At 41.1% G+C, this 25000-nt stretch overlaps 1 protein-coding gene, 1 long non-coding RNA gene and 1 pseudogene across 2 annotated transcripts in view; all 3 read left to right on the top strand.

The window, feature by feature from the left end:
- The window catches only part of LOC119264810, a 6630-nt gene extending 5866 nt beyond the window's left edge, over nucleotides 1–764 (top strand). Inside the window, exon 3 of the long non-coding RNA XR_005131230.1 lies at nucleotides 401–764. This is a non-coding gene — a long non-coding RNA (uncharacterized LOC119264810). The remainder of the gene's footprint in view (nucleotides 1–400) is intronic.
- LOC108413701 (sialoadhesin-like) overlaps nucleotides 1–9963 on the top strand; it is a 20548-nt gene extending 10585 nt beyond the window's left edge. Inside the window, exons 11-14 of the mRNA XM_037543284.1 lie at nucleotides 4911–4977; nucleotides 8246–8479; nucleotides 9016–9273; nucleotides 9393–9963. Of these exons, the coding sequence (XP_037399181.1) occupies nucleotides 4911–4977; nucleotides 8246–8479; nucleotides 9016–9273; nucleotides 9393–9703 (870 nt within the window). The 3' untranslated portion in view covers nucleotides 9704–9963. The remainder of the gene's footprint in view (nucleotides 1–4910; nucleotides 4978–8245; nucleotides 8480–9015; nucleotides 9274–9392) is intronic.
- Nucleotides 9964–10148: 185 nt separating this feature from the next.
- The window catches only part of LOC119264665, a 15460-nt pseudogene continuing 608 nt past the window's right edge, over nucleotides 10149–25000 (top strand).

Here is a 25000-nt window from a genome sequence, read left to right as displayed (position 1 = left end):
GTATTGCAAAGGCATGTTAGCCATGACAACTCCACAATATCCAGAGCCTTAAGCATCTCTAGATGAATCTCATCCACCCCGGTGCCTTGCCACTGAGGACCTTGCCAACTACCTCAGTGACCTCCACCATTGAAATGAAGCTTGGCACACCAGAAGCCTCTGGCCCTGACTCCTGCAAGGAAGGCATGTCTCCTGGATTAAGGAGTTTCTCAAAGTGCTCCTTCTACCTACCAACAATATCCTTAGTCGAGGTCAGAGTTTCTCCCCCCTTGCCGAAAACAACTTGGGCGCAACCACTGCGACAACACCTGAGTCTCCGGACAGTTTTCAGAATCTAATTGAGACCAACCGAAGGTTTTTTCCATGGCTTCACCAAACTTGTATTTTGCTTCTTCCACAGTTGCAGCTGTCACCTTTTTTGGCTGTCGGTACCTATCTGCTGAGTCGGGAGTCCTTCGGGCCATCCAGTCCCTAAAGGCCTCTTTCTTCAGCTTGACAGACCTCACTCACCACCAGGTGTCCTCCAGGGGGTTCTTGGGTTAATGCCCTGACAGGCACCCCCAAGCTTTTGGCCACAGCTACGCCTGGCAGCTTCCACAATGGAGGCTTTGAACAGTGACCATTCAGACTCCATCTCCCCTAGCTCATGAGAAAAGCTCTTCTGGAGGTGTAAGTTGAAATCATTCCAAACAGGGGCCTCCAACAGTCCTTTCCCGCACACCCTTACTATTCGCTTGGGGCTACTGGGTCTGACCATCAGTCTTCCTTGCCATTTGATCCAACTCACCACCAGATGGTGATCAGTTGACAGCTCAGCACCTCTCTTCACCCAAGTTTCCAGAACATGTGGTCCCAAGTCAGATGAAACAACAACAAAGTCGGATCATTGAACTTTGACCCAAGGAGCTCTGTACCATGTACACTCATGACCATTCTTGTGTTCGAACTTGGTGTTTGTTATGGACAATCCATGCCTGGCACAGAAATCCAATAACAATTCACCATTCGGGTTTAGATCAGGCAAGCCATTCTTCCCAGTCACGCCTCTTCAGGTCTACCAGTCACTGCCAACATGAGCATTGAAGTTTCCCAGTAAGACTATGGAGTCTGTAGACAGGACCCTTTCCAGAACCCCACCCACTTGCTCCAAGAAGGCCAAATACTCTGACCTGTTTGGTGCAAAAGCAAACACAAAGTCAGAGTTTTCCTCTCTGCAATTTTAATTCACATTGAGGTGACACTCTCGTCCACCGGGACAAACTCCAACTGCATGGTTGCCAGCCGAGGACTCGTGAGTATCGCCACACCTACCTTAAGGCCTGGCTCCAGGGGTAGGCCCCCGTGATCCTCTCCCAGACAGGGTACATGATTGTCTGTGTCCATTTATTAAATATAATATCAAATGTATAAGTATCATCAAATATAACTACATTTGTGTTATTACCCTTGTGTAAATACATGCGAAATAGTAAGCTGTCACAAACAGTAAGGTACACTTGTGTAATTACATGAGGTAAAATTAAAGTTGATACACATGTGTAATTATATAATCATTAGTAGTTACGTTGTTGTTGCCTGTATTATTCAAATGTAACTACACCGTTATTGGAAACAAAATATAAAGTGAGACCATTACCTTTCATTGTAAGCTTGATATTTACAGTAAAGGATGTTCTAAATAAGTTCATGTCTTGATGTCTGCATTTTTGTTTCCCTCCAAATTAACTTCAGCTCATCTACATAATCTCATAATCTTTATTAATGAAAAAGCTACAAAATTGGTAATAAACAGCTGAAATATGATAAGCAGGAGAGAAAGATGGATGAAGTATCAGGTGAGCTGATAAAGAGCTCCAGATATCAGTCAGTCAGTGATGGACATTATAGTGCAATATGCATGTAATTACATTCCTCTAGAGGGCAGTACAAACAAGCAGTAGATGACAAACCAGCTATGACATCATCATCAAGAGTTCACTAGTTCCTTCAAAGAGTGAAACACTTTTAATATCATTGAGGGCTGTCACAGTTCTAAAATCTTAGATACCAATTAATTCTCATGAAATAACTGCAGCTCATTTAATTTTCTATTCATTGTGAGCAGCTGTTGATGTAAACGCCAGAACTTGTCTAATTAGCTGAATAGCCACCTCACTTCCTATATGTGTATTTAGCAGCTAACACTGGTTTCACTGGTGAAATGATTCACTGCAGTTTTGAGCGACTCACTCAACACAAATGTCTACAGATACACAGATTCGTGTGCAGAGTCGACCAAAGCTTTTACTCAGAGTAAAAATATAAGCAGTTAAACACTCATTCTGCTAGCATACATGCTGAAAATAATAATCCAATATGACTTGTGCGGTTTTGTGCACTTGTGTCTGATTTGTGCTTGATAAACTGGGAGCTGTGCTGAGGCCTGTTGACTTGCCTCTTCTTCCTGATTCTAAATCGGAACAAGACTAATTCAGTACTGAAGTTACACAGGAAGTGACATCATCAGCTCTGAACTAAACCTCACTCTTTCCAAATGCTGCTCATGTAGTGTTTCTACTTTAAATGCAGGTCAGAGTCTCACTTGCCTCACTTATTGTGATGAACCCCTTACAGAATCTGACTCCCTCTGCGTCACACAGGCATATAAACACTACAGATTACACTCGTGATTTCTGGTGTTTCTGTGTCTAAATATCAGTTCAACTCTACCTTTCCTTCACAGCAAACACCACAACAGGATCTACAGCCAAACAAAGAGTCTCACAGTGATTCGTTTGATGAACTATAGATGTTGGTTGTTGGTGCAGCATTTTGGGGGGATTGACATTAAGTATTATATTAACACTATGAACACAGGACGGCCTACAGCTCTCATTTCATTTCTCCTGTCTGGACCAACAAAATACTTTCCACAAGCAAGTTCACCACAGTAATGTTCTCGCTCATCATTACTGTGCAGCGTTAGTCAGTGGATGAAGTTAGTAAATCTGCCCCTAAAAGTCCTTCACAAGTTAGTATCATCAGCATTAATGCAGGTCTCTTAATGAGGGGTCGTCCTCAGTCACTGAAGCTCATCACCAGTTACCCTCTAACCCATAATGCTGTGTGTGCTGCAGTGTATTTTTAGCATTAGCTCTCAGAAACTGAGCAGCGTTATCTGTTCATCATCAGAGTGACATCATGAGAGCTGCTGTGAAAGTTCAGAGAGAAAGGAAGTTGTAGTGTGAATATATGAAGCTGCTGGTCAGTTGAACTCACTCACACGGTTTACGTACAAGGAGAAGGTGAAACGCTGTTGATTTAAAAGGGAAAATGTGAATCGTCTCAGAAGAGTCTCGTTAATATTCTTCACCGTGGAGCAGTTCTTTCAATAATTTGACCATATTCAGGTTTTAATGAGAATAAGTGAGTCTTGTGTACTTGAAGAATGAAGGACTGACTCAGGAGAAAGAAGAAGAACAGTCGTCAGGATGTGAGGAGACAGAAGGACTTTAACCACATTCACACCGACTGTTTAAACTGATGAAGCTCTTCTGTTCTCATTCGGTCTTTGTTCAGGAGATGATCGTCACTTAATGAAGGTAGGAAAATCCTCTCATTGCTTGATCAGGAAGTAGAGAGTTTATAGTTATTGGACAGAGAAATGAACTGATATTTATACTTTTACGGTCTTTAGGTTACGTGTAGTTTTACTTTCAGTCTCTTTGATAATCTCTTCACAATAGACCAATCAGTGAGACACTAAGAGCACTTAAAGAACATCAGTGATGCAGCTCTAATATGAGGCCTGTAGAAAGTGTTCAGTTCATAAAAGCTCCTAATGGAGCAACGGCAGGTATGAACTCTGTAACGAGGAGCGATGAGGAGGCAGACGCATACATGGAGAAAAGCAAGATTTATTCAGGGCAAATTCCAGGTCATATTCGAAATGGTCCTGGTTGAAATAGCCAACACAGAAAGATTGAGAGTCAGACATGACAAAAGAACACAGGGAAAACAAACGGTGCAAAGAAGAACAAAAACACCAAACACTTCATTCAACACAATTCATACATACAAAGACCAGCACAGAGCAGGACAAACATGGGGCTTATACACTCACCTGCCACTTTATTAGGTACAATAGGTAGAATGTTCAATTGCTTAGTAACACAAATAGCTAATTAGCCAATCACGTGGCTGCAACTCAGTGCATTTAGGCATGTAGAGGTGGTCAAGACAACTTGCTGAAGTGCAGACCGAGCATCAGAATGGGGAAGAAAGGGGATTTAAGAGGTTTTGAACGTGGCGTGGTTGTTGGTGCCAGACGGGCTGGTCTGAGTATTTCAGAAACTGCTGATCTACTGGGATTTTCACACACAACCATCTCTAGGGTTTACAGAGAATGGTCCGAAAAAGAGGAAATATCCAGTGAGCAGCAGTTGTGTGGACGAAAATGCCTTGTTGATGTGAGAGGTCAGAGGAGAATGGGCAGACTGGTTTGTAATGATTGAAAGGCAAGAGTAACTCAAATAACCAACCAAAATGTCTGAGGAATGTTTCTAGCACCTTGTTGAAAGTGTGCCACAAAGAATTAAAGCATTTCTGAAGGCAAAAGAGGGTCCAACCTTTTACTAGCAAGGTTGTTACTAGCAATTATTGTACCTAATAAAGTGGCTGTTGAGTGTATATTACAGGGATGACAAGGGACAGGCGGAAAACAGGTGGAAACATTCAGGGGTGGAGTCACAAAACAAGGGGGCAGGACAGTGATGTAAACACAAGCACATGGACAGGACTGGGATGGGCCAATCGTGACAAACTCACAGCTCTTTGTAGTTTGAAAGTTGTTTATCAGATCGATTCTTAAAACAGCATTTTTAACATTTTTGAAAATAAAGAGTGTTTTGTTGTTTGTGTTATGATCACAGGCTGACCTGCTGATCTCACTCAGAATGTCTCTGACTGTTTCTCTGCTGGTTCTGATCTTCATCTCTGGTGAGTCTGAGCTGTTACTTCTCATCAAAATGTAAACAACACCACAAAGTTATAAGAACGTATTTTTACACGTTGTCGTCAGTTGATCTAAACTACTGTAAGACCTGTGGAGCTTCTTACTTTGTGCTTTTAACTCCAAATTCAAATGCTTTTAACGCTCAAATTATTACAGCTGATTAGTCAAACTCAGCTGAAATGAACCGTCTTAGAAACGAGCTGAAGTGGAGACTTTATGCAGTATTTTTACTGACTGAGACCCAAACAGTGATAATTTACACATTTCTGTGTTTTGTGTTGCAGGAGTTGTTGCTTTGGATGGGTGGGCTGTGACTTACACCTCTAAGTCTGTCTGTGTTCTAAAGGGATCTGCAGTGAACATTAGCTCTACTTTTAAAAATATAAATAAAAATAAAGTCAAAAAGACTTTCTGGACCAAACAGTGGGCTGAAAACACTGTACAACCTCCTGATCTGTTAGATGATCCAGAGTACAGAGGCAGAGTTCAGTACTTAGAAGATAAACAACCCAATGACACTCTCAGACTGAAAAATGTGACTGCAAAGGACCAAAGGAAATACTACTTGAGACTTAGTACAAACCAACCTGGAGGAAAGTATCAAGGTGAAGGTGGAGTTGATCTTTCAGTCACAGGTAAGATCCATCAACAGGAATAAGACACTGGTGTTCAGGATCACAAAGCAGTTCTGTAATATAATCACATAAATCCTTCATAGAACACCTGAGAAACACACTGGAGAACTGGAGAACCAGAATTAAGTCCAGAACAACTGTTTTACAAACCCATTTCAAAACAAGTTTGGACACTGTGCAAAATGTAATTAAAACCATAATGCAATGATTTGCTAATCATTTAAACCCCATATTTAATTGAAAATAGTACAAAGGCAACATCTCAAAAGTTGAAACTGAAGTTTTTTTGTTTTTAAAAAATATTTTCCCATTTTGAATTTGATGCCAGCAATATGTTCCCAAAAAGTTGGGACAGGGCAACAAAAGGCTGGTAAATGTAATGTTAAAACAATACCAGGTGGTAGATAGACAACAGGTCAGTAAAATGACTGGGTATAAAAGACCATCTCTGAGAGGTAGAATATTTCAGCAGTAAAGATGTGGAATAGCTCACCAGTCTGTGAAAGACTGTGTGGGCAAATAGTGCAACAATTCAAGAATAAGATTTTTCAACATAAAGCAGAATTTCTGGTTTTCTTCATCTATGATATATAATAACATGAAAGGTTTCAGAGAATCTGAAAAGATCTCTGTATGCAAGGGACAAGGCCAAAAACCAATATTTGCTGGCCGTGATCTTTGGGCCATCAGGCGCAACTGCATTAAAAACAAATGATTCTGTAGTGGAAATCACTGCATGGGCTTTAGAAACACTTCTGAAAACCAATGTCTATGAAAACAGTTTTACACTGCATCCACAAATTCAAGTTAAATCTCTAAAATGCAAAGAAGAAACCAGATATAAACAGGATCCTGAAATGCTGCCACCTTCTCTGGGCTTGAGCTCATTTAAAATGGACTAAGGTGAAGTGTGTAACGTGGAGCGATGATGAGGCGGACGCATGTGCGGATCCAAAATCAGGGTCAGAACAGTCCATAGTCAGAGAGCCAATACAGAGAGCAGGACATGACAAAAATGTGCACAGAACTCAAAACAGGCCAAAAATAAACAAAACACTTTGAACACAAACCTTACATCAAACAAAGATCAACACAAGACTAGGGAAAACACAGGGCTTAAATACAAGAGGGGTAACAAGGGATAACAGGACACAGGTGGAAAACAGGTGGGAACAATCAGGTGCGGAGTCAGAACACAAGGGGGCCGGACTAGGAAGGCACATGGTAAAGGTGATGTGCACATCTGTGTAGGCACCATTAATGCTGAACAATATATATATATATATATATATATATATATATATATATATGTTTTGGCAACATATGCTGCCATCCAGATGACGTCTTCTTCAGGGAAGGCCTTGATTATTTCAGCAAGACAATGTCAAACCATGTATGTATTACAACAGCACGGTTCCATATTAAAAGAGTCCGGGTGCTAACCTAACCTGCCTGCAGTCCAGACCTGTCACCCACTTATACCATTTGGCACATTATGAAATGAAAAATATGAAAAAGGAGACCCTGAACTATTGAGCAGATGAAATCCTATACTGAACAAGAATGTGCAAACAGTTCACTTTCAAAACTACAGCAGTGTTTCCTCCGTTCCCAAACACTTACAGAGTGCTGTTAAAAGAAGAGGTGATGAAACATAGCGGTAAACAGGCCCCCGTCCCAACATTTTTGAAACGTGTTGTTGAAATCAAATTCAAAATAGGCATGTATTTTTCAAAAAAACAATAATTCTCTTATTCTCTGTCATAAAATTATTTTGATGGATAAAAACTTCAAAGTGTTACCTTTCAAATGAGACCTACAAATCATGATTGTAGCCTAAAGTATGTGGGCACAGAGCTCTGTTTACTGGAGGTTTGCTGGCAAAAATGGGGCGACTGTTAAAAGACTAAAAGATCCAAGCTACCTGGAGGACTTTCAGAGCATAAAGGGCAAGCGTGCCAGCCTGACAGCACATCAAGAGCCATCAAAGATTTAAAAGCAATATAAGCACATGGGCTCAGGATTACTTTGGCAAACATTTATCAAACACCACAATATGTAGTTACATCTACAAATGCTTGTTAAAACTTTACTGTGCCAAAACGAAGCCTTATGGTAACCATGTCCAGATCTACTGTGGACTTCTCTGGGCTCAGAGGCCTCTGAGATGGACCACCACAAAGTGAAAATGTGTATTGTGTTCTGACAAATCAATATTTTAGGTCTTTTGAAGATTGTGAAGTAACGTGCTGCTTTCAAGATGACATGTTTTCACATGTTTTCCAAAAATCAAATTTGGAATAACAGTTCATTTTGGGGAAAAAAAACAGTAAAATTTATGAGGAAAACATCAAGTAAGGCGTTGGTGTATTGTTTTCAGTGTCACACAGCTAAAAAAATCATGTTTAGCAGCATCAGATGCTCAGAGTTAAACGAATGCCTATAGAGCAGATTTGTGTCTATTCTGTGTTGTATAGGAGTTAACTGAGCGGTCAACTGTAATACATTAAAGTTGGTCACCACACTGAAGTGTTTAACAGTGACGTATTAGGATTAATCCATTAACACCACTGATAGACTCATTCAGCTAATCTGAGTTTGTTTCTCTTGTTCTCAGATCTCCAGGTGGAGGTTCCTGAGAGAGTGATAGAGGGAGATAACGTCACTCTCACATGTAAAACCACCTGCAGTCTGACAGTCACACCAACATTCACCTGGTACAGAAATGGACGTTCTTTATCCTCCAGTACTGACCAGCTCCACCTGCAGCCGGTCAGCAGGGAGGATGCAGACAGGTATCGCTGTGGTGTACTGGGTCTGACCTCTCCTGAGGTCATTCTTAATGTCAGATGTAAGTACAGATTTGTTCATTCAGTCTCAGGAAACAAACAAAGCTGAGGCTTCATGCTGAACTGTGTTTATTCCTCAGCTGGTGCAGCATCAATGTTCTCTCTATGAAATTTTAAACTTCATCCTAAATGAAATAGCAATAAAAATGTCTAAATTCTGATGACAAACTGATTCAGGCAGCATCTGCAGCCTTTAACAGTTAAATTGTGGTTTCTAATCTCAGTTCTGGAGATCCTGTTCAGTTCACCCAGCTGAGCTCATGAAGGGTTTGATAATTAGTTAAAGTTAAAGCTTTGCTGTGAGAGGAAAGAAACATCTTGATTCTAACAGTGTCCAAACACAGAACCAAGAGAAGTTTACATTACAGTAATTCTGAGTGTCTTTGGTCAAATGAATCCTTTTCTGAGCTCAAATTAATATAGTGAAGAGTATAAGAGTATCTTAACATTAATATAGCTCATGTAGTTTTATGGAACTAAACACTTATCTAAACAGAAAAGCACCTCCATAAAGTGTGATGTGTCTTTCTACCTCTAGATGGCCCAAAGAGCGTCTCAGTGTCCATCAGCCCCTCTGGTGAAATAGTGGAGGGCAGTTCAGTGAATCTGACCTGCAGCAGTGATGCAAACCCACCTGTGCAGAACTACAACTGGTTTAAAGGAACATCATTAGTAGGAAAAGGAGAGACTTACACAATGAAGAAGATCAGCTCTGTGGACAGTGGAGAATACAAGTGCAAATCCAGTAATGAACATGGAGTTAAATACTCTACAGCTCTAAGTCTCGATGTTTTGTGTGAGTGTTTGTGTTTATGTTCACCAACAGGCAGGATTTTAACATTGATAAAGACCATTCAGTCACTCGAGGACCACTCACACATATTACTAAACTGAGTAAATTTTGTGCTTGTCTAGATCCTCCAAGGAACGTCTCAGTGTCCAACAGTCCCTCTGGTGAAACAGCAGAGGGCACTTCAGTGAATCTGACCTGCAGCAGTGATGCAAACCCACCTGTGCAGAACTACACCTGGTTTAAAGAAGGTGGAAGCTCACCTGTAGGATCTGGACACAGTTACAGGGCTCTACAGAGAGGATCCTACTACTGTGAGGCTCAGAATGAACACGGATCTCAGAAATCAGCTGCAGTGACTGTCACTGTAAAAGGTGTTATTGATGGTGGAAGAATCTTAATTAACCCCCAAAAAATCATTTATAATACTTTATAACATGATACATGCCTGGATATTTGTGTACTTTAAAACGGACTTCAGTATTTGTTCCCAAACAGCAGTTAGTAGTGTTGTTCTGTTGGTGGAAGAAAATCAATGAACCCCAAAACCACTTTTTTCTTAAAATCTCTGTAATTTTCAACCGGTGTCAACATTTCTCTGCACACAGGGGTTAAGACTTCAGTTGTTGTGACTGCTATTATTGGGGTTGTTGCTGGATGTGGATGTTTATTTGTCATCATTGTTGTTTTGGTATGTATGGGCATCTTCTGTCACCTGACTGGAAAACATACTTTGAAAATGATATTCATGCAGATAGATTTATCTCACCTTCACTTATTCTGTTATTATTATCATTATTATATTTTATTTAAGGGCAAAGGGAAAGGAAGAGTCAACAATCCATCAAAGGTAAGACAAATGTAACGAGGTAGCAACGCATATGCGGAGGTAAGTGATTTTTATTGAGGGCAAATCCAAAATCAGGGTCACAATGGTCCAGGTTCATAGATCCAACACGGAGAGAAGGAGGGATGGACATGACAAAACAGAATTAAATGGAACAAACAACTGTACAGACAGAGATTCAAACATCAATCCATACAACTACAAAGACCAGCAAAGACAAAGTGCAAACACAGGGCTTAAATACTACGGTGTTAACGAGGGACAGGTAGAAACCAGGTGGCGACAATCAGGGACGGAGTAACCAAACAAGGGGCAGGCCTAGAAATCCAAAACAAATGCACATGGATAATGAAAACAAAGGAGCACATGGAGTAGTGGGAGCCAACCGTGACAACAAATATAGTTTTCATAGTTTTTCCTGCAGTTTTTGTCTTCTGTAATTTTCTATTTTGTCTTATTTCCAAATTCAGGAAAATCTCTACAGCAATGTGGCAGTAAGATCTGCAACCAGTGATGCAGCACCTGATCCAGACCCGTCTAATCAGGATGATGTTCATTATGCCAGTGTCAGAAACCCCAGGAATGCTGAGAGCTCTGTAGTGACAGCTTCTGTCTTTGGGGCTGAAGAGGAGGTTCACTATGCCAGCATCCAGCACTGCCATGATAAAGTGGTGGAGACGACTGAAGGAGACAACATTCAGTATGCTAGTTTAAGATTTACTCATCCTGATTCTACCAAGAGGTGAGAAGAACTGACCTCATCAAACTGTTTCGAGTCTCTTATTCTGTCTAAAACAGCTACAAATGTTGAAATAGATATTTTTATTTACAGTTTTCCGGTGGATCACACTGTTTATTATGTTGCAGCTCTGCAGTTTCCAGACTTGATGATGTCTCAGTGATTTACAGCAAAATGCCATGAACAACTTCGCAGTTCTGTCCTGGACCAGTTTTAAGACCCATGGACACAATTTACATCAATGTCTATGCCATGGAAGCAGGAAGCACTTTGGAGTTCTCCCTCATTGCTTCAGTGACCATCATGCGGATCAATCCTCCTGATTTCAACAGTGTTGTTGCATTTTGCCAGTGGAGCACTTTAGCATTATGCTGTGTGAGGCGTATAGTAAACGCATGACTGCTATAACAGGGACTTTAATTGTTGTTATTGTTGCTGGTTGCTCAGTAAGATTTGTTTGTGTTTTGAGCTTTTTTGTGCTGAGTTGGGATTAAGTAGAGTAGGTTTGTGTTTTTGTACCGATCAAGATAAAGTAGGGCTAGGAGTGACCTGTCTTTGTTTTCAGTTGCTTTTTGAGTGAGCTTTCTGCTTTATACACTCAATAAAGAACATTTTCAAGCAGAAATTATGGCCTCATCTGATTCTTCTTCTGAATAGCACCACATTGGTGCTCAGAAGTGTAATTTTGCAGCTGAGATGCAAAATCATGAGACTGCAAAAGAAAAGCCAGTGATAGGAAGACGGAATCGTGACAGGCATTGGGAAAAGGAGCACAATGGCCAACAAAAAAATCAGTGCGACAGCCAATGAGAGAAAAGAGAAAGCGAAGCTGACAAAAGAGAAAGTGGTGGAGCAACAGCAGCCAGCAGCGCCCTGCTGAGGCAAGGCAGAGCAGAGTCAGCAAATTTTCTGCAGTTAAGCTAAAATGGTCCAAAGACATGCAGTCAGGCCGATTGGACGTGCTAAATTGCCCCTAGATGTGAGTGTGTGAGTGACTGTTTGTGTCTGTCTGTCTGCCCTGCGATGGACTGGCGACCCATCCAGGGTGTATCCTGCCTTCCGCCCGAAGACTGCTGGGATAGGCTCCAGCACCCCCCCTGCGACCCTGACGGAGAAGCGGCTTAGAACATGGATGGAAATGGATGGATGGAAGCTAAAATGGGGAAGGATCATAGAGGCTATAGTCAGTGCAGCAGTAGGTGGTTATTCAGCTTTGTGACTGGACAGAGACAGAGGCCATCATCCAGCTTTTCAGGCACTTGTGGGTTTACCAGTGGGGCAGCACGCCGAATACATAGTATCGATCATGATGGTTTGGGGAAGTACCACTGGTGCTCTTTATAAGGAAACTGCTCTCAGACAGGTGAAAGCAGAAGGGGGAGTCGGTAAGCATGCTGGTGGTGGAATTAAGCACTAATTCTAAGTCTGGCAGGCTTACCTTCGGAAAGCAGGTTCAAGAGGAGTTATTTTGGGGTGTTTCCTCAACATGTTGCTGCTGGAAGAACTTGCATGCAACTCCACTATGCACTCCTACCATGAGGCAACACTACCAGAGCAGAATGTGGTGCAGATCATGTTACATTACCTCCACTTTTCATATTTGGACAAAACCCAAAACATGAAAATCAACCAAAGAGTTTTTTATAGTGTTTTACAGTCCTTGTGGTTTTCTTTTTTGACCAAAAAAAGACATTAAAACATTGCTAAAAAGTCAATCTCCTCATTGGAGCTCTGTGATTTTGCACTGAGAGGAAACAAGAAAGGTGGTTAGTACATTGATGTGCTTCAAAAAACTACAGTCAAAGTTAAACAAGCACTGCTGTTTACCAACCTTTACTGGGTTTGTGTAATGTGTTAAATAGAGGTAATTTCTAGGATGACTGGCTGATTTGTAATGTGTCATTATTTCAAAATTTAGGAAAATCTCTACAGTAATGTGGCAATAAGATGTGCAGCCAGTGATGCAGCACCTGATCCAGATCCGTCCAATGAGGATGAGGTTCATTATACCAGTGTTGTGCGCCTGAGAGTCAGAAACCCCAGGAATGCTGAGAGCTTTGCAGTTACAGCTTCTACCTTTGGGACTGATGAGTAGGTTCACTATGCTAGCATCCAGCACCGCCATGATAAAGTGGTAGAGAACATTGAAGAGGATGATGTTCAATACTCCAATGTAAGATTTACTGTGCTACCAACAGGTGAGAGAAACCCACCTCATCAAATATGAGTCTCTCATTTTGTCTGATATAGCTTGAAGTTAGAAGTTTATGTGGAAGAAATGTTTTAACATGTTAGTTTAGGTTATTAGTTATTTTGTACTTATTTATGCTGATTGTGAAGATGGGGCTAGATTGATATGTGGTTGGACAGGAAAAACTGAGTCAGTTGGAGCTGAGCACTGAGAGAGACAGACATGAGCTGAGGCTAAGCTGGTTATTAAAGCACCACAACTTGTGTAAGATGCTAAGGTTTTCACTGATGGGAGAATAGGACTGACCTTGGGTGCAGTGAGAGAGCTCCAGTGGTGAAAGAAGAGCCAAGCTTGGAAGCTCTAGTGAGTCTGAAGGCTGCCATTGTCCACCATGTCCTGCTCCCAAAAGTTTAGCCAGGAATCTGGGAGCAGATGTAAACAAACATGACAGCGCCCAGCAGCTGTGTCAAACAGCAGGACTCACAAACACTCCGGTAAAGTGGACTGAGAGGCTTTCCATGCACAATTTGAATTGACAGCCATACTGTCTGAGTGATCCAATGGACAGAAAGCCCTGCAGCTGACTATTTCTTTGACCGATGATACATTAACTAATGCTCGACTCTATCAAGAGGTCCAATTTCAGTGCATTAGTTGAGGCAATTTGGAGGTATTTTAAGCGGGTTTTAAGCCCAATTTTCTGCGATTTAAACTGTGTAACTGTTGAAAACTGACAAGGAAGCCATTAAGCCCCTGGATAATGATATTGAGACTTTAGCTAAATTGGTTTAAGCTCATGTACCACCTGTAATACAGAGCGAGGTGGCCCATGGCACTGTTTCCACCTGAACTCTGCGTCCACACACAGCTGGACCCATCCAAGTGACTTGCCTCTGGTCCTGGAGAGAGAGGTGGCATGGTCTGCAGTTTTGCAGTTCACAGATGTTACCAGTTCTCCAGCTGTCCTCCAGAACTGGCAAGGAGTCAAGCTAGTTACTAAGGCCAGTGTCAGCAGAAGAGATGATGGAACTGATCTGAGGGTTGGCCATAACTGCAGCCATACAGCCAGTGGCAAAGGGCTGGACATGTGGCTGGCCAGGGCATTTGGCTATGGTTTGTCCACTGAGGGTGAAATCAGCAGGAAAGAATGTGGGCTTAGGTACAGGCTGCGAACAAACATTTGCCATGGTGGGGTGTATATGAGACTTCTGAAACAAAATCCAAATAAAAAACCTTGTGATTGATTTGCCTGTGACCAACAAATCAACCAACACTTTCTCTCTGTGATTTATTCTAAAAGTTTTATCTCTAGTCATGTATTGGACCCTGATGTGACCTCCTGTCACGATTGGCCCCTCCCAGTCCTGTCCATGTGCTTTTTTTTTTCCATCCACTTTTCATGCTTCTTAGTCCAGCCACCTTGATTGGTGACTCCGCCCCTGATTGTTTCCACCTGTTTTCTGCCTGTCCCATCATTATCCCTGTGTGTTTTATAAACCCGGTGTTTGCCCTGGTCTGGGTTGGTCTTTGTTTGTCTTGTTAGTCTTTGTTTGCTTTGTATGCTTGTTTGATTTGTTTGGTGTGTTACTCCATTGTGTATTGCAGCCAGTGCTTCTTTCATCATGTCTGAACCCCAATCTCTCCGTGTTGGCTTTTTGAACCTGGACTGTCATGACCACGACCTTGGATTTGCCCTCAATAAAAGTCGCTTATCTCCGCATATGCGTCCGCCTCATCGCTCCACATTACACTTCTACAGGACACAACAGGCCCCTGTAACCAGAGCCTGGAGAGCTTAAGGTGCACCACTGAAAGTGTACTGTGAACAAGCTCTTACCAAATGTGTTCCTGAAAACAGCACCTTTCTACTTTCATCACTGGAACACAAAGTAAAAGGTGTGTGATGAAGACGTGTGCTCACCGAACATGATGCTTTTCTGCTTCTAAAGACAATATCTAATGCTATGTGGAGACTGAAAGATGAGACAAATCCTATTAAACAGTTCACATTATTTTTAGGATGGTTGACTCATTATTTTATGATATTTCAGCATGTGGATCTATAGAATTTAATATATTCATTACGGTTAATAGAAAACATGTATGTCTATGTGCCTGCCTTGTGATGGTCTAGCAGCCTAACCAGGGTGTTTCCTGTCATGACTCACTGTTTCCTCCTGATTCTATATCTGAATGAGGTTAAATCTTTATTGAACACACACAGGAAGTGATATCATCAGCTCTGAACTAAATGCCACTCTTTCCAAATGCTGCTCATGTAGTGTTTCTACTCTAAATGTTGGTCAGAGTCTCATCGTGTCCAGTCCACTGTGAATCAGCTCCATATGTCCATCTGCTGAAGCTAAAGCTAAGCTCCATTGGTCTCTACAGCTAATGAGTGTGTTTGTGCAGAGCTGCTCTGATCTTCACAAGGCCTGTCAGAGCAGCTCTGCTGTGCTAGGATCTGATTCTGAGCCTGAGATATAAAACAGGGAGGAATCTGATCCTGAAGCAGCTCTGAGAGGAGATGAGCAGCACTTTGTATGTTTGCTGTAAGAAGAGAAAATAGCACAAATGAGCTGACCAATCAGTGAAGAGTGACCGACTCAAAGTCCTTCACAAGGGAAAGACTTTATTATCAACATTAATGCTGGACACTGGAAGCAAAAGTCCATTTCATCTTCATCTGATTAGAGGAAGATGCAGCTGTCAGTGATTATCAGTGGAAAAAATGAAAAGTGCTATTTTAGTACTAACAAGCAGAGGAGTTGTGGTCTGAGCACTCAGAGACAAAGGAAGTTGTAGTGTGAAAAAATGGAGGTGCTGGTCAACTGACTACAAACACTGTCTACAGAAAACATGCAAGGACTTAAAAAAATCACAAATTCAATAAAGTAAATGTTCATCATGTCACCACTGACTCATTAATGCTCTTCCAATAATTCAATGATATTCGTTCTTAATGAGAATAAAGGTTTCTTGTGTATGTTTGAAGAATGACGGACTGATTCACTGAAAACAGGAAGAACATTTAGCAGGATGTGCAGCAAGACTTGAACCACATTCACACCGGCTCTCCTGTCCTCCTTCGTTCTTTGTTCAGGAGACGATCGTCACTTAATGAAGGTAGGAAACTCCTCTCATTGCTTGATCAGTTAGGTGAGCATCTATAGTTGCTGGGTAAAGAAGTGATCTAGTATTTACGCTTATTGTCTTTAGGTTAAATGCAGTTTTACATTTACTCTCTTTGATAATCTTGACAATAAAGCAATTAGTGAGACATTCTGAGTAAAGTGTCTCAAAGAACATTCGTGAAATAGCACTAATATGATTCCTGTTAAAACTGTTAAATTCATAAAAGGCTTCTAATGAAGTGACTGCATGTAAGAACTCACAGCCATTTCTAGTTTATTCACTGGCAACCACCTCCCTTTTTTTCTTCTTTTTCTTTTTTGTTTTTCTATTAACTCGTTTATTCACTTATTACTAATCATACAGATATAAGTTGATGTGGTACTACAACCACCCAATCCCCCTTTTTTCATGCTATGGTCTATAGCACAATCATAGGGCCTGTGGGGTGTCAGTTTGGTGGCATTTTTCTTGTTAAACATCTCCTTCAAGTCTAGATATTCTTGGGGAATTTCAAAGGGGAAATCGGCGTCCGGGCTTTCGAAAGTGGTGGATCTGATGGCAATAGAGGGAGTAGAAAGGCAGTTTTGGAAGCAGTAATTTGAGCATTGTTTAACTGTACGATCAGTCCACGAAATGGTCGGGTTATGTTTTTCTAACCACGGAAGCCCAAGAATGACTTCAAAGTCGGTTTGTTCTAAGGTCAGGAAGGACAGTTTTTCTGAATGCAACGCGCCAGCTTGGGTTTTGATGGGGATGGTGACATGGGAGATGGGCCTAAGCCCCACAGGGTCTCCATCTAATGCAGTAACTTCTAGGGCTCTCCAGAGGTTCTGGACAGGGGTGTTTAGTTTTTCCACTATCTGAGCGTGTATGAAGTTCCCCTCGGCTACAGAGTCGATCGGTGCTGAAACGACAATAACATTAGGGTGAAGGCACAACCGAACAGGCAACAGTACTGATTTGGAAACCAACCCCTTTGTGGGAATACTCACCACGTTAGCACACAGAGTGAACTCCACATGCTGTCCAGGGGTCGGTGCCTTGTTTTGAAGTCTTTTACTAAGATGGAGTCCGGGTGCGCATGGTCCGAGCACTCTAGGAGATGAAGTCCGACTCCCTCGTCGACTGCGTGACAGGTTTTAACCTTTTTCTTAAAGAGTCTGGATAAATAATCTCTCACCATATTGTAAAAAGCCAGTGCTTTATGGAAATTTTTGTTCTGTCCTTCCAGTTCAACAGTAGAAGTTTTTGGTAAATGATAATAAAATAGAGGATTTGAGGTGATTGGGTGCTGAAAGTGGAGAAAGCTCATTAAGTAGTGCTACAGTGGGTCATAAAGGGATGACAAGGCCAGCATCTCTGACAGCCTGTCCATGACCTCAGACCTAAACTGCTGGGTTGGGTGACAAATGTAGAAAGCATGCTGGTCTGTGAACGCTGGGCAATGTTGGCATAAACCACTGTGACTAAATCCCATCCAGTGTAGTTTAAAGGCTGTCATCTATGTTCTGTGAAAGGTCATATATTGAATTAAGTGGAGTTTTGAGTTGCTGGCCATAGAGAAGATGGCATTGCATGTATTTTGCTAGTGGAGGTCACATTTCGTTTATATCTGAGGTCCTTTTTCTACCTGGGCATGAGGTGACCATCTGGGCCTGGTGATTTATGATTAAGCATTAGAAAGAGAACTTTGTTGATTTCTTCAGGGGACAGAGGTCTGACTATTGATTCTGATTATGGGTGTAGATGGAGATACTGCACAGGAATTTTTCAGTTTCTTCTGGTGAGGCTTTCCTTTCTGAAGTGTAGAGATTGGAGTAAAAAGAACAAAATACCTCATTAGTAGCCAAGGGGTCACCCCTTCACCTCATGCTGCAGCTTTATTTTTTATTTACTAAGTCCTTCTTCTTTCTTTTTTAGAACAACATGAAAAGATTTTTCCTCTCATCGCAACTTTTGCTGTTTCCCAATGTGTGCATGCTGTGATGTCAAGATGTTCATTAGTTTCAAGGCTGAAACTAAGGCTGCCCTCTCCTGGTTAAAGTAACCTAGAAATTCTTTATCACTGAGTAAAGCAGCTTTAAAGCACCATCTGGGTGGAGGGGTTGATAATCTGCTAGGAAGGTGATGCTGATTGGTGCATGATCAGACATGAAAATACTAATAATATCTCAATGAATAGTTGTATCTGTAATTAGACAAAACGTAGTCTATGCAGCAATATGACTTGTGATGAGGGGATTAATATGAATATTCTTTCCAGATATCTACCAGTCCATAATCTGATGAGCATTATTTAAGCAAAGTTGCTGAATGAATAGTTGTGTTACTCCGTGATGGAGATGACGGCTCCATTCATGGGGTCAGGACTGTACTGACGTCACCATCTAGTATAAAAATGGGTTTAGTTTGAAAGTGATTTATGAGATTTATACATGTTGATGATGTTTGAGCAAACATTTATGACATTATGTAAACAAACAGTGTTTTGTTGTTTGTGTTATGACCACACAGGCTGACCTGCTGATCTCAGAATGTCTCTGACTGTTTCTCTGCTGTTTCTGATCTTCATCTGTGGTGAGTCTGAGCTGCTCCTTCAAAACAAAATGTAGACAGATCCCACAAAGTTAATGTATTTTTATATACTGTAGTCAGTTGTGCTGTGTTTGTGTGTGAAGATTCTCACTTTGTTCTTTTATCTCCAAATGAGTTCAGCATATTAAAGCTGATTATTCAAACTCCGCTGAAATGAACCGTCTTAGAAATGAGCTGAAGTGGAAACTTTATGCAGCATTTTTACTGACTGAGACAGTGATAATTTACACATTTCTGTGCTTTGTGTTGCAGGAGTTGTTGCTCAGGATGGCTGGAGTGTGAATTACAACTCTAAAGCTGTCTGTGTTCCAAAAAGATCTACAGTGTTCATGAGATGCACTTACACATATCCTAATGATCACTCACTCCAAAAAGCTTTCTGGACCAAACAGTGGCCTGCCAACAACATAGAACCTCTAAGTCTGTTAGATGATCCAGAGTTCAGAGGCAGAGTTCAGTACCTTGGAGATAAAAAACATGACTGCACTCTCAGACTGAGTGATGTGAGAGAAACTGATCAAAGTAAATACTACTTCAGATTTATAACAGACAAACCTGGAGGAAAGTATCAAGGTAGAGGTGGAGTTGATCTTTCAGTCACAGGTAAGATCCATCAGCAGACATAAGACACTGGACTTCATTCACTGGTGTTCAGGTGCTGTATTAGCAGTAGATCATTAACTGTAGTACATTAGTCAGAGTCGATCAGCACACTGAGGTGTTTAATGGCGCTGTATTAGCAGTAGATCATTAACTGTAGTACATTAGTCAGAGTTGATCAGCACACTGAGGTGTTTAACAGCGCTGTATTAGCAGTAGATCATTAACTGTAGTACATTAGTCAGAGTCGATCAGCACACTGAGGTGTTTAACAGCGCTGTATTAGCAGTAGATCATTAACTGTAGTACATTAGTCAGAGTTGATCAGCACACTGAGGTGTTTAATGGCGCTGTATTAGCAGTAGATCATTAACTGTAGTACATTAGTCAGAGTCGATCAGCGCACTGAGGTGTTTAACAGAGCTGTATTAGCAGTAGATCATTAACTGTAGTACATTAGTCAGAGTCGATCAGCGCACTGAGGTGTTTAACAGAGCTGTATTAGCAGTAGATCATTAACTGTAGTACATTAGTCAGAGGCGATCAGCACACTGAGGTGTTTAACAGCTGTATTAGCAGTAGATCATTAACTATAGTACATTAGTCAGAGTCAATCAGCACACTGAGGTGTTTAACAGAGCTGTATTAGCAGTAGATCATTAACTGTAGTACATTAGTCAGAGTCGATCAGCACACTGAGGTGTTTAACAGGTGTATTAGCAGTAGATCATTAACTGTAGTACATTAGTCAGATTCGATCAGCACACTGAGGTGTTTAACGGCGCTGTATTAGCAGTAGATCATTAACTGTAGTACATTAGTCAGAGTCGATCAGGACACTGAGGTGTTTAACGGCGCTGTATTAGCAGTAGATCATTAACTGTAGTACATTAGTCAGAGTCGATCAGCGCACTGAGGTGTTTAACGATGCTGTATTAGCAGTAGATCATTAACTGTAGTACATTAGTCAGAGTCGATCAGCACACTGAGGTGTTTAACGGCGCTGTATTAGCAGTAGATCATTAACTGTAGTACATTAGTCAGAGTCGATCAGCGCACTGAGGTGTTTAATGGCGTTGTATTAGCAGTAGATCATTAACTGTAGTACATTAGTCAGAGTCGATCAGCGCACTGAGGTGTTTAACGGCGCTGTATTAGCAGTAGATCATTAACTGTAGTACATTAGTCAGAGTCGATCAGCACACTGAGGTGTTTAACAGAGCTGTATTAGCAGTAGATCATTAACTGTAGTACATTAGTCAGAGTCGATCAGCACACTGAGGTGTTTAACAGAGCTGTATTAGCAGTAGATCATTAACTGTAGTACATTAGTCAGAGTCGATCAGCGCACTGAGGTGTTTAACAGAGCTGTATTAGCAGTAGATCATTAACTGTAGTACATTAGTCAGAGTCGATCAGCACACTGAGGTGTTTAACAGCGCTGTATTAGCAGTAGATCATTAACTGTAGTACATTAGTCAGAGTCGATCAGCGCACTGAGGTGTTTAACGGCGCTGTATTAGCAGTAGATCATTAACTGTAGGACATTAGTCAGAGTCGATCAGCACACTGAGGTGTTTAACAGCGCAGTATTAGCAGTAGATCATTAACTGTAGTACATTAGTCAGAGTCGATCAGCGCACTGAGGTGTTTAACGGCGCTGTATTAGCAGTAGATCATTAACTGTAGGACATTAGTCAGAGTCGATCAGCACACTGAGGTGTTTAACAGAGCTGTATTAGCAGTAGATCATTAATTGTAGTACATTAGTCAGAGTCGATCAGCACACTGAGGTGTTTAACAGTGCTGTATTAGCAGTAGATCATTAACTGTAGTACATTAGTCAGAGTCGATCAGCACACTGAGGTGTTTAACAGAGCTGTATTAACAGTAGATCATTAACTGTAGTACATTAGTCAGAGTCGATCAGCACACTGAGGTGTTTAACAGAGCTGTATTAGCAGTAGATCATTAACTGTAGTACATTAGTCAGAGTCGATCAGCACACTGAGGTGTTTAACGGCGCTGTATTAGCAGTAGATCATTAACTGTAGTACATTAGTCAGAGTCGATCAGCGCACTGAGGTGTTTAACGGCGCTGTATTAGCAGTAGATCATTAACTGTAGTACATTAGTCAGAGTCGATCAGCACACTGAGGTGTTTAACAGAGCTGTATTAGCAGTAGATCATTAACTGTAGTACATTAGTCAGAGTCGATCAGCGCACTGGGGTGTTTAACAGCGCTGTATTAGCAGTAGATCATTAACTGTAGTACATTAGTCAGAGTCGATCAGCACACTGAGGTGTTTAACGGCGCTGTATTAGCAGTAGATCATTAACTGTAGTACATTAGTCAGAGTCGATCAGCACACTGAGGTGTTTAAAAGAGCTGTATTAGCAGTAGATCATTAACTGTAGTACATTAGTCAGAGTCGATCAGCACACTGAGGTGTTTAACAGCGCTGTATTAGCAGTAGATCATTAACTGTAGGACATTAGTCAGAGTCGATCAGCACACTGAGGTGTTTAACAGCGCTGTATTAGCAGTAGATCATTAACTGTAGTACATTAGTCAGAGTCAATCAGCACACTGAGGTGTTTAACAGCTGTATTAGCAGTAGATCATTAACTGTAGTACATTAGTCAGAGTGGATCAGCACACTGAGGTGTTTAACAGAGCTGTATTAGCAGTAGATCATTAACTGTAGTACATTAGTCAGAGTCATTCAGCACACTGAGGTGTTTAACAGAGCTGTATTAGCAATAGATCATTAACTGTAGTACATTAGTCAGAGTCGATCAGCACACTGAGGTGTTTAACGGCGCTGTATTAGCAGTAGATCATTAACTGTAGTACATTAGTCAGAGTCGATCAGCACACTGAGGTGTTTAACAGAGCTGTATTAGCAGTAGATCATTAACTGTAGTACATTAGTCAGAGTCGATCAGCACACTGAGGTGTTTAACAGCGCTGTATTAGCAGTAGATCATTAACTGTAGTACATTAGTCAGAGTCGATCAGCACACTGAGGTGTTTAACAGCGCTGTATTAGCAGTAGATCATTAACTGTAGTACATTAGTCAGAGTCGATCAGCACACTGAGGTGTTTAACAGCGCTGTATTAGCAGTAGATCATTAACTGTAGTACATTAGTCAGAGTCGATCAGCGCACTGAGGTGTTTAACAGCACTGTATTATCAGTAGATCATTAACTGTAGTACATTAGTCAGAGTCGATCAGCACACTGAGGTGTTTAACAGAGCTGTATTAGCAGTAGATCATTAACTGTAGTACATTATTCAGAGTCGATCAGCACACTGAGGTGTTTAACGGCGCTGTATTAGCAGTAGATCTTTAACTGTAGTACATTAGTCAGAGTCGATCAGCACACTGAGGTGTTTAACAGCGCTGTATTAGCAGTAGATCATTAACTGTAGTACATTAGTCAGAGTCGATCAGCACACTGAGGTGTTTAACAGCGCTGTATTAGCAGTATATCATTAACTGTAGTACATTAGTCAGAGTCGATCAGCGCACTGAGGTGTTTAACAGCGCTGTATTAGCAGTATATCATTAACTGTAGTACATTAGTCAGAGTCGATCAGCACACTGAGGTGTTTAACAGAGCTGTATTATCAGTAGATCATTAACTGTAGTACATTAGTCAGAGTCGATCAGCACACTGAGGTGTTTAACAGAGCTGTATTATCAGTAGATCATTAACTGTAGTACATTAGTCAGAGTGGATCAGCACACTGAGGTGTTTAACGGCGCTGTATTAGCAGTAGATCATTAACTGTAGTACATTAGTCAGAGTCGATCAGCACACTGAGGTGTTTAACAGCTGTATTAGCAGTAGATCATTAACTGTAGTACATTAGTCAGAGTCGATCAGCACACTGAGGTGTTTAACGGCGCTGTATTAGCAGTAGATCATTAACTATAGTACATTAGTCAGAGTCGATCAGCGCACTGAGGTGTTTAACGGCGCTGTATTAGCAGTAGATCATTAACTGTAGTACATTAGTCAGAGTCGATCAGCACACTGAGGTGTTTAACAGAGCTGTATTAGCAGTAGATCATTAACTGTAGTACATTAGTCAGAGTCGATTAGCACACTGAGGTGTTTAACAGAGCTGTATTAGCAGTAGATCATTAACTGTAGTACATTAGTCAGAGTCGATCAGCACACTGAGGTGTTTAACGGCGCTGTATTAGCAGTAGATCATTAACTGTAGTACATTAATGTGAGTTTGTTTTCTCTTGATCTCAGATCTCCAGGTGGAGGTTCCTGAGAGAGTGATGTAGGGAGATGAAGTCACTCTCACCTGTAAAACCACCTGCAGTCTGACAGTCAGACCAACATTCACCTGGTACAGAAATGGACATCCTTTATCCTCCAGGACTGACCAGCTCCACCTGCAGCCGGTCCGCAGGGAGGATGCAGGCAGGTATTCCTGTGCTGTACTGGATCAGAACCTTCACTCTTCTGAGGTCACTCTTAATGTCAGATGTAAGTCCAGATTGATTCATTCAATCTCAGAACACAAACTAAGCTGAGAGCTTGTGTCAGTCACATTAATCTCAGTCCTGATGTAATAAATAAAAGACAGAAATTATTTTACTGTAAAAGCTTTTATACGTCTCTGATCTATAATTATTTAGTATCACCTCTTGCTCTTTACATTGTGTGAAATTTCATGTAGAAATGACCAAAAGAAACGGGCCAAAAAGATTTGGGAAAAATTCTGGTTCCATTGACGTTCATTAAAAATAAAGTAGGTTTTTTCGTCCTGTAATGTTATGGTTTAGGAGATACAAGGTTTTCTTCTGACAACAGCGATAATATATATTTATGCATTTAATGCAATGTGGTAAACAGCAGAACACAAGTAGAAACATCATATTGAACTGCTGTCTCTCTTATTTGTTAAATACAATGATTCAGTTAATGAAGCCAAAAAAAACTTTCTTTGAAAATCTCAATATCCAATGTGATCTGAAAGTCAGTATTTCTTTTACTTCCCAATAAAAGATTACAGTAATTCTATACATACAGTGGATGGATGGATGGATGGATGGATGGATGGATGGATGGATGAAATTATTCCTAAAGCTTCCAGTACAATAATCTTCATATGCTAATGTTAATGATGGGTATCTACAATAGAACATGAGGTGGATTTACAGGACTTTATTCATTTGATTATTCTACAGAAAAGCCCCTCTGAAAAGTTTCATTTTTTTTTTTTTACCTCTAGATCCTCCAAAGAGCGTCTCAGTGTCCATCAGTCCCTCTGGTGAAATAGTGGAGGGCAGTTCAGTGACTCTGACCTGCAGCAGTGATGCAAACCCACCTGTGGGATATAACTGGTTTAAAAGAACATCATCAGTAGGAAAAGGAGAAACTTACACCATAAAGAAGATCAGCTCTGTGGACAGTGGAGAAAACAAGTGCAGGTCCAGTAATGAACATGGAGAGAAACTCTCTGAAGCTCTAACTCTGAATGTTTTGTGTGAGTCTGTTTTGTAGCAGTTCTCTTTTCTAGATCTGTAATATCCTCTGATCATTAGATCATTCATGGCTTCTTTCGTCTGATTTCCAGATCCTCCAAAGAGCATCT

Source organism: Pygocentrus nattereri, chromosome 12 (assembly GCF_015220715.1).
Source record: "Pygocentrus nattereri isolate fPygNat1 chromosome 12, fPygNat1.pri, whole genome shotgun sequence".
Taxonomy (NCBI): domain Eukaryota; kingdom Metazoa; phylum Chordata; class Actinopteri; order Characiformes; family Serrasalmidae; genus Pygocentrus; species Pygocentrus nattereri.
This window is presented reverse-complemented; position numbering and strand designations above follow the sequence as displayed.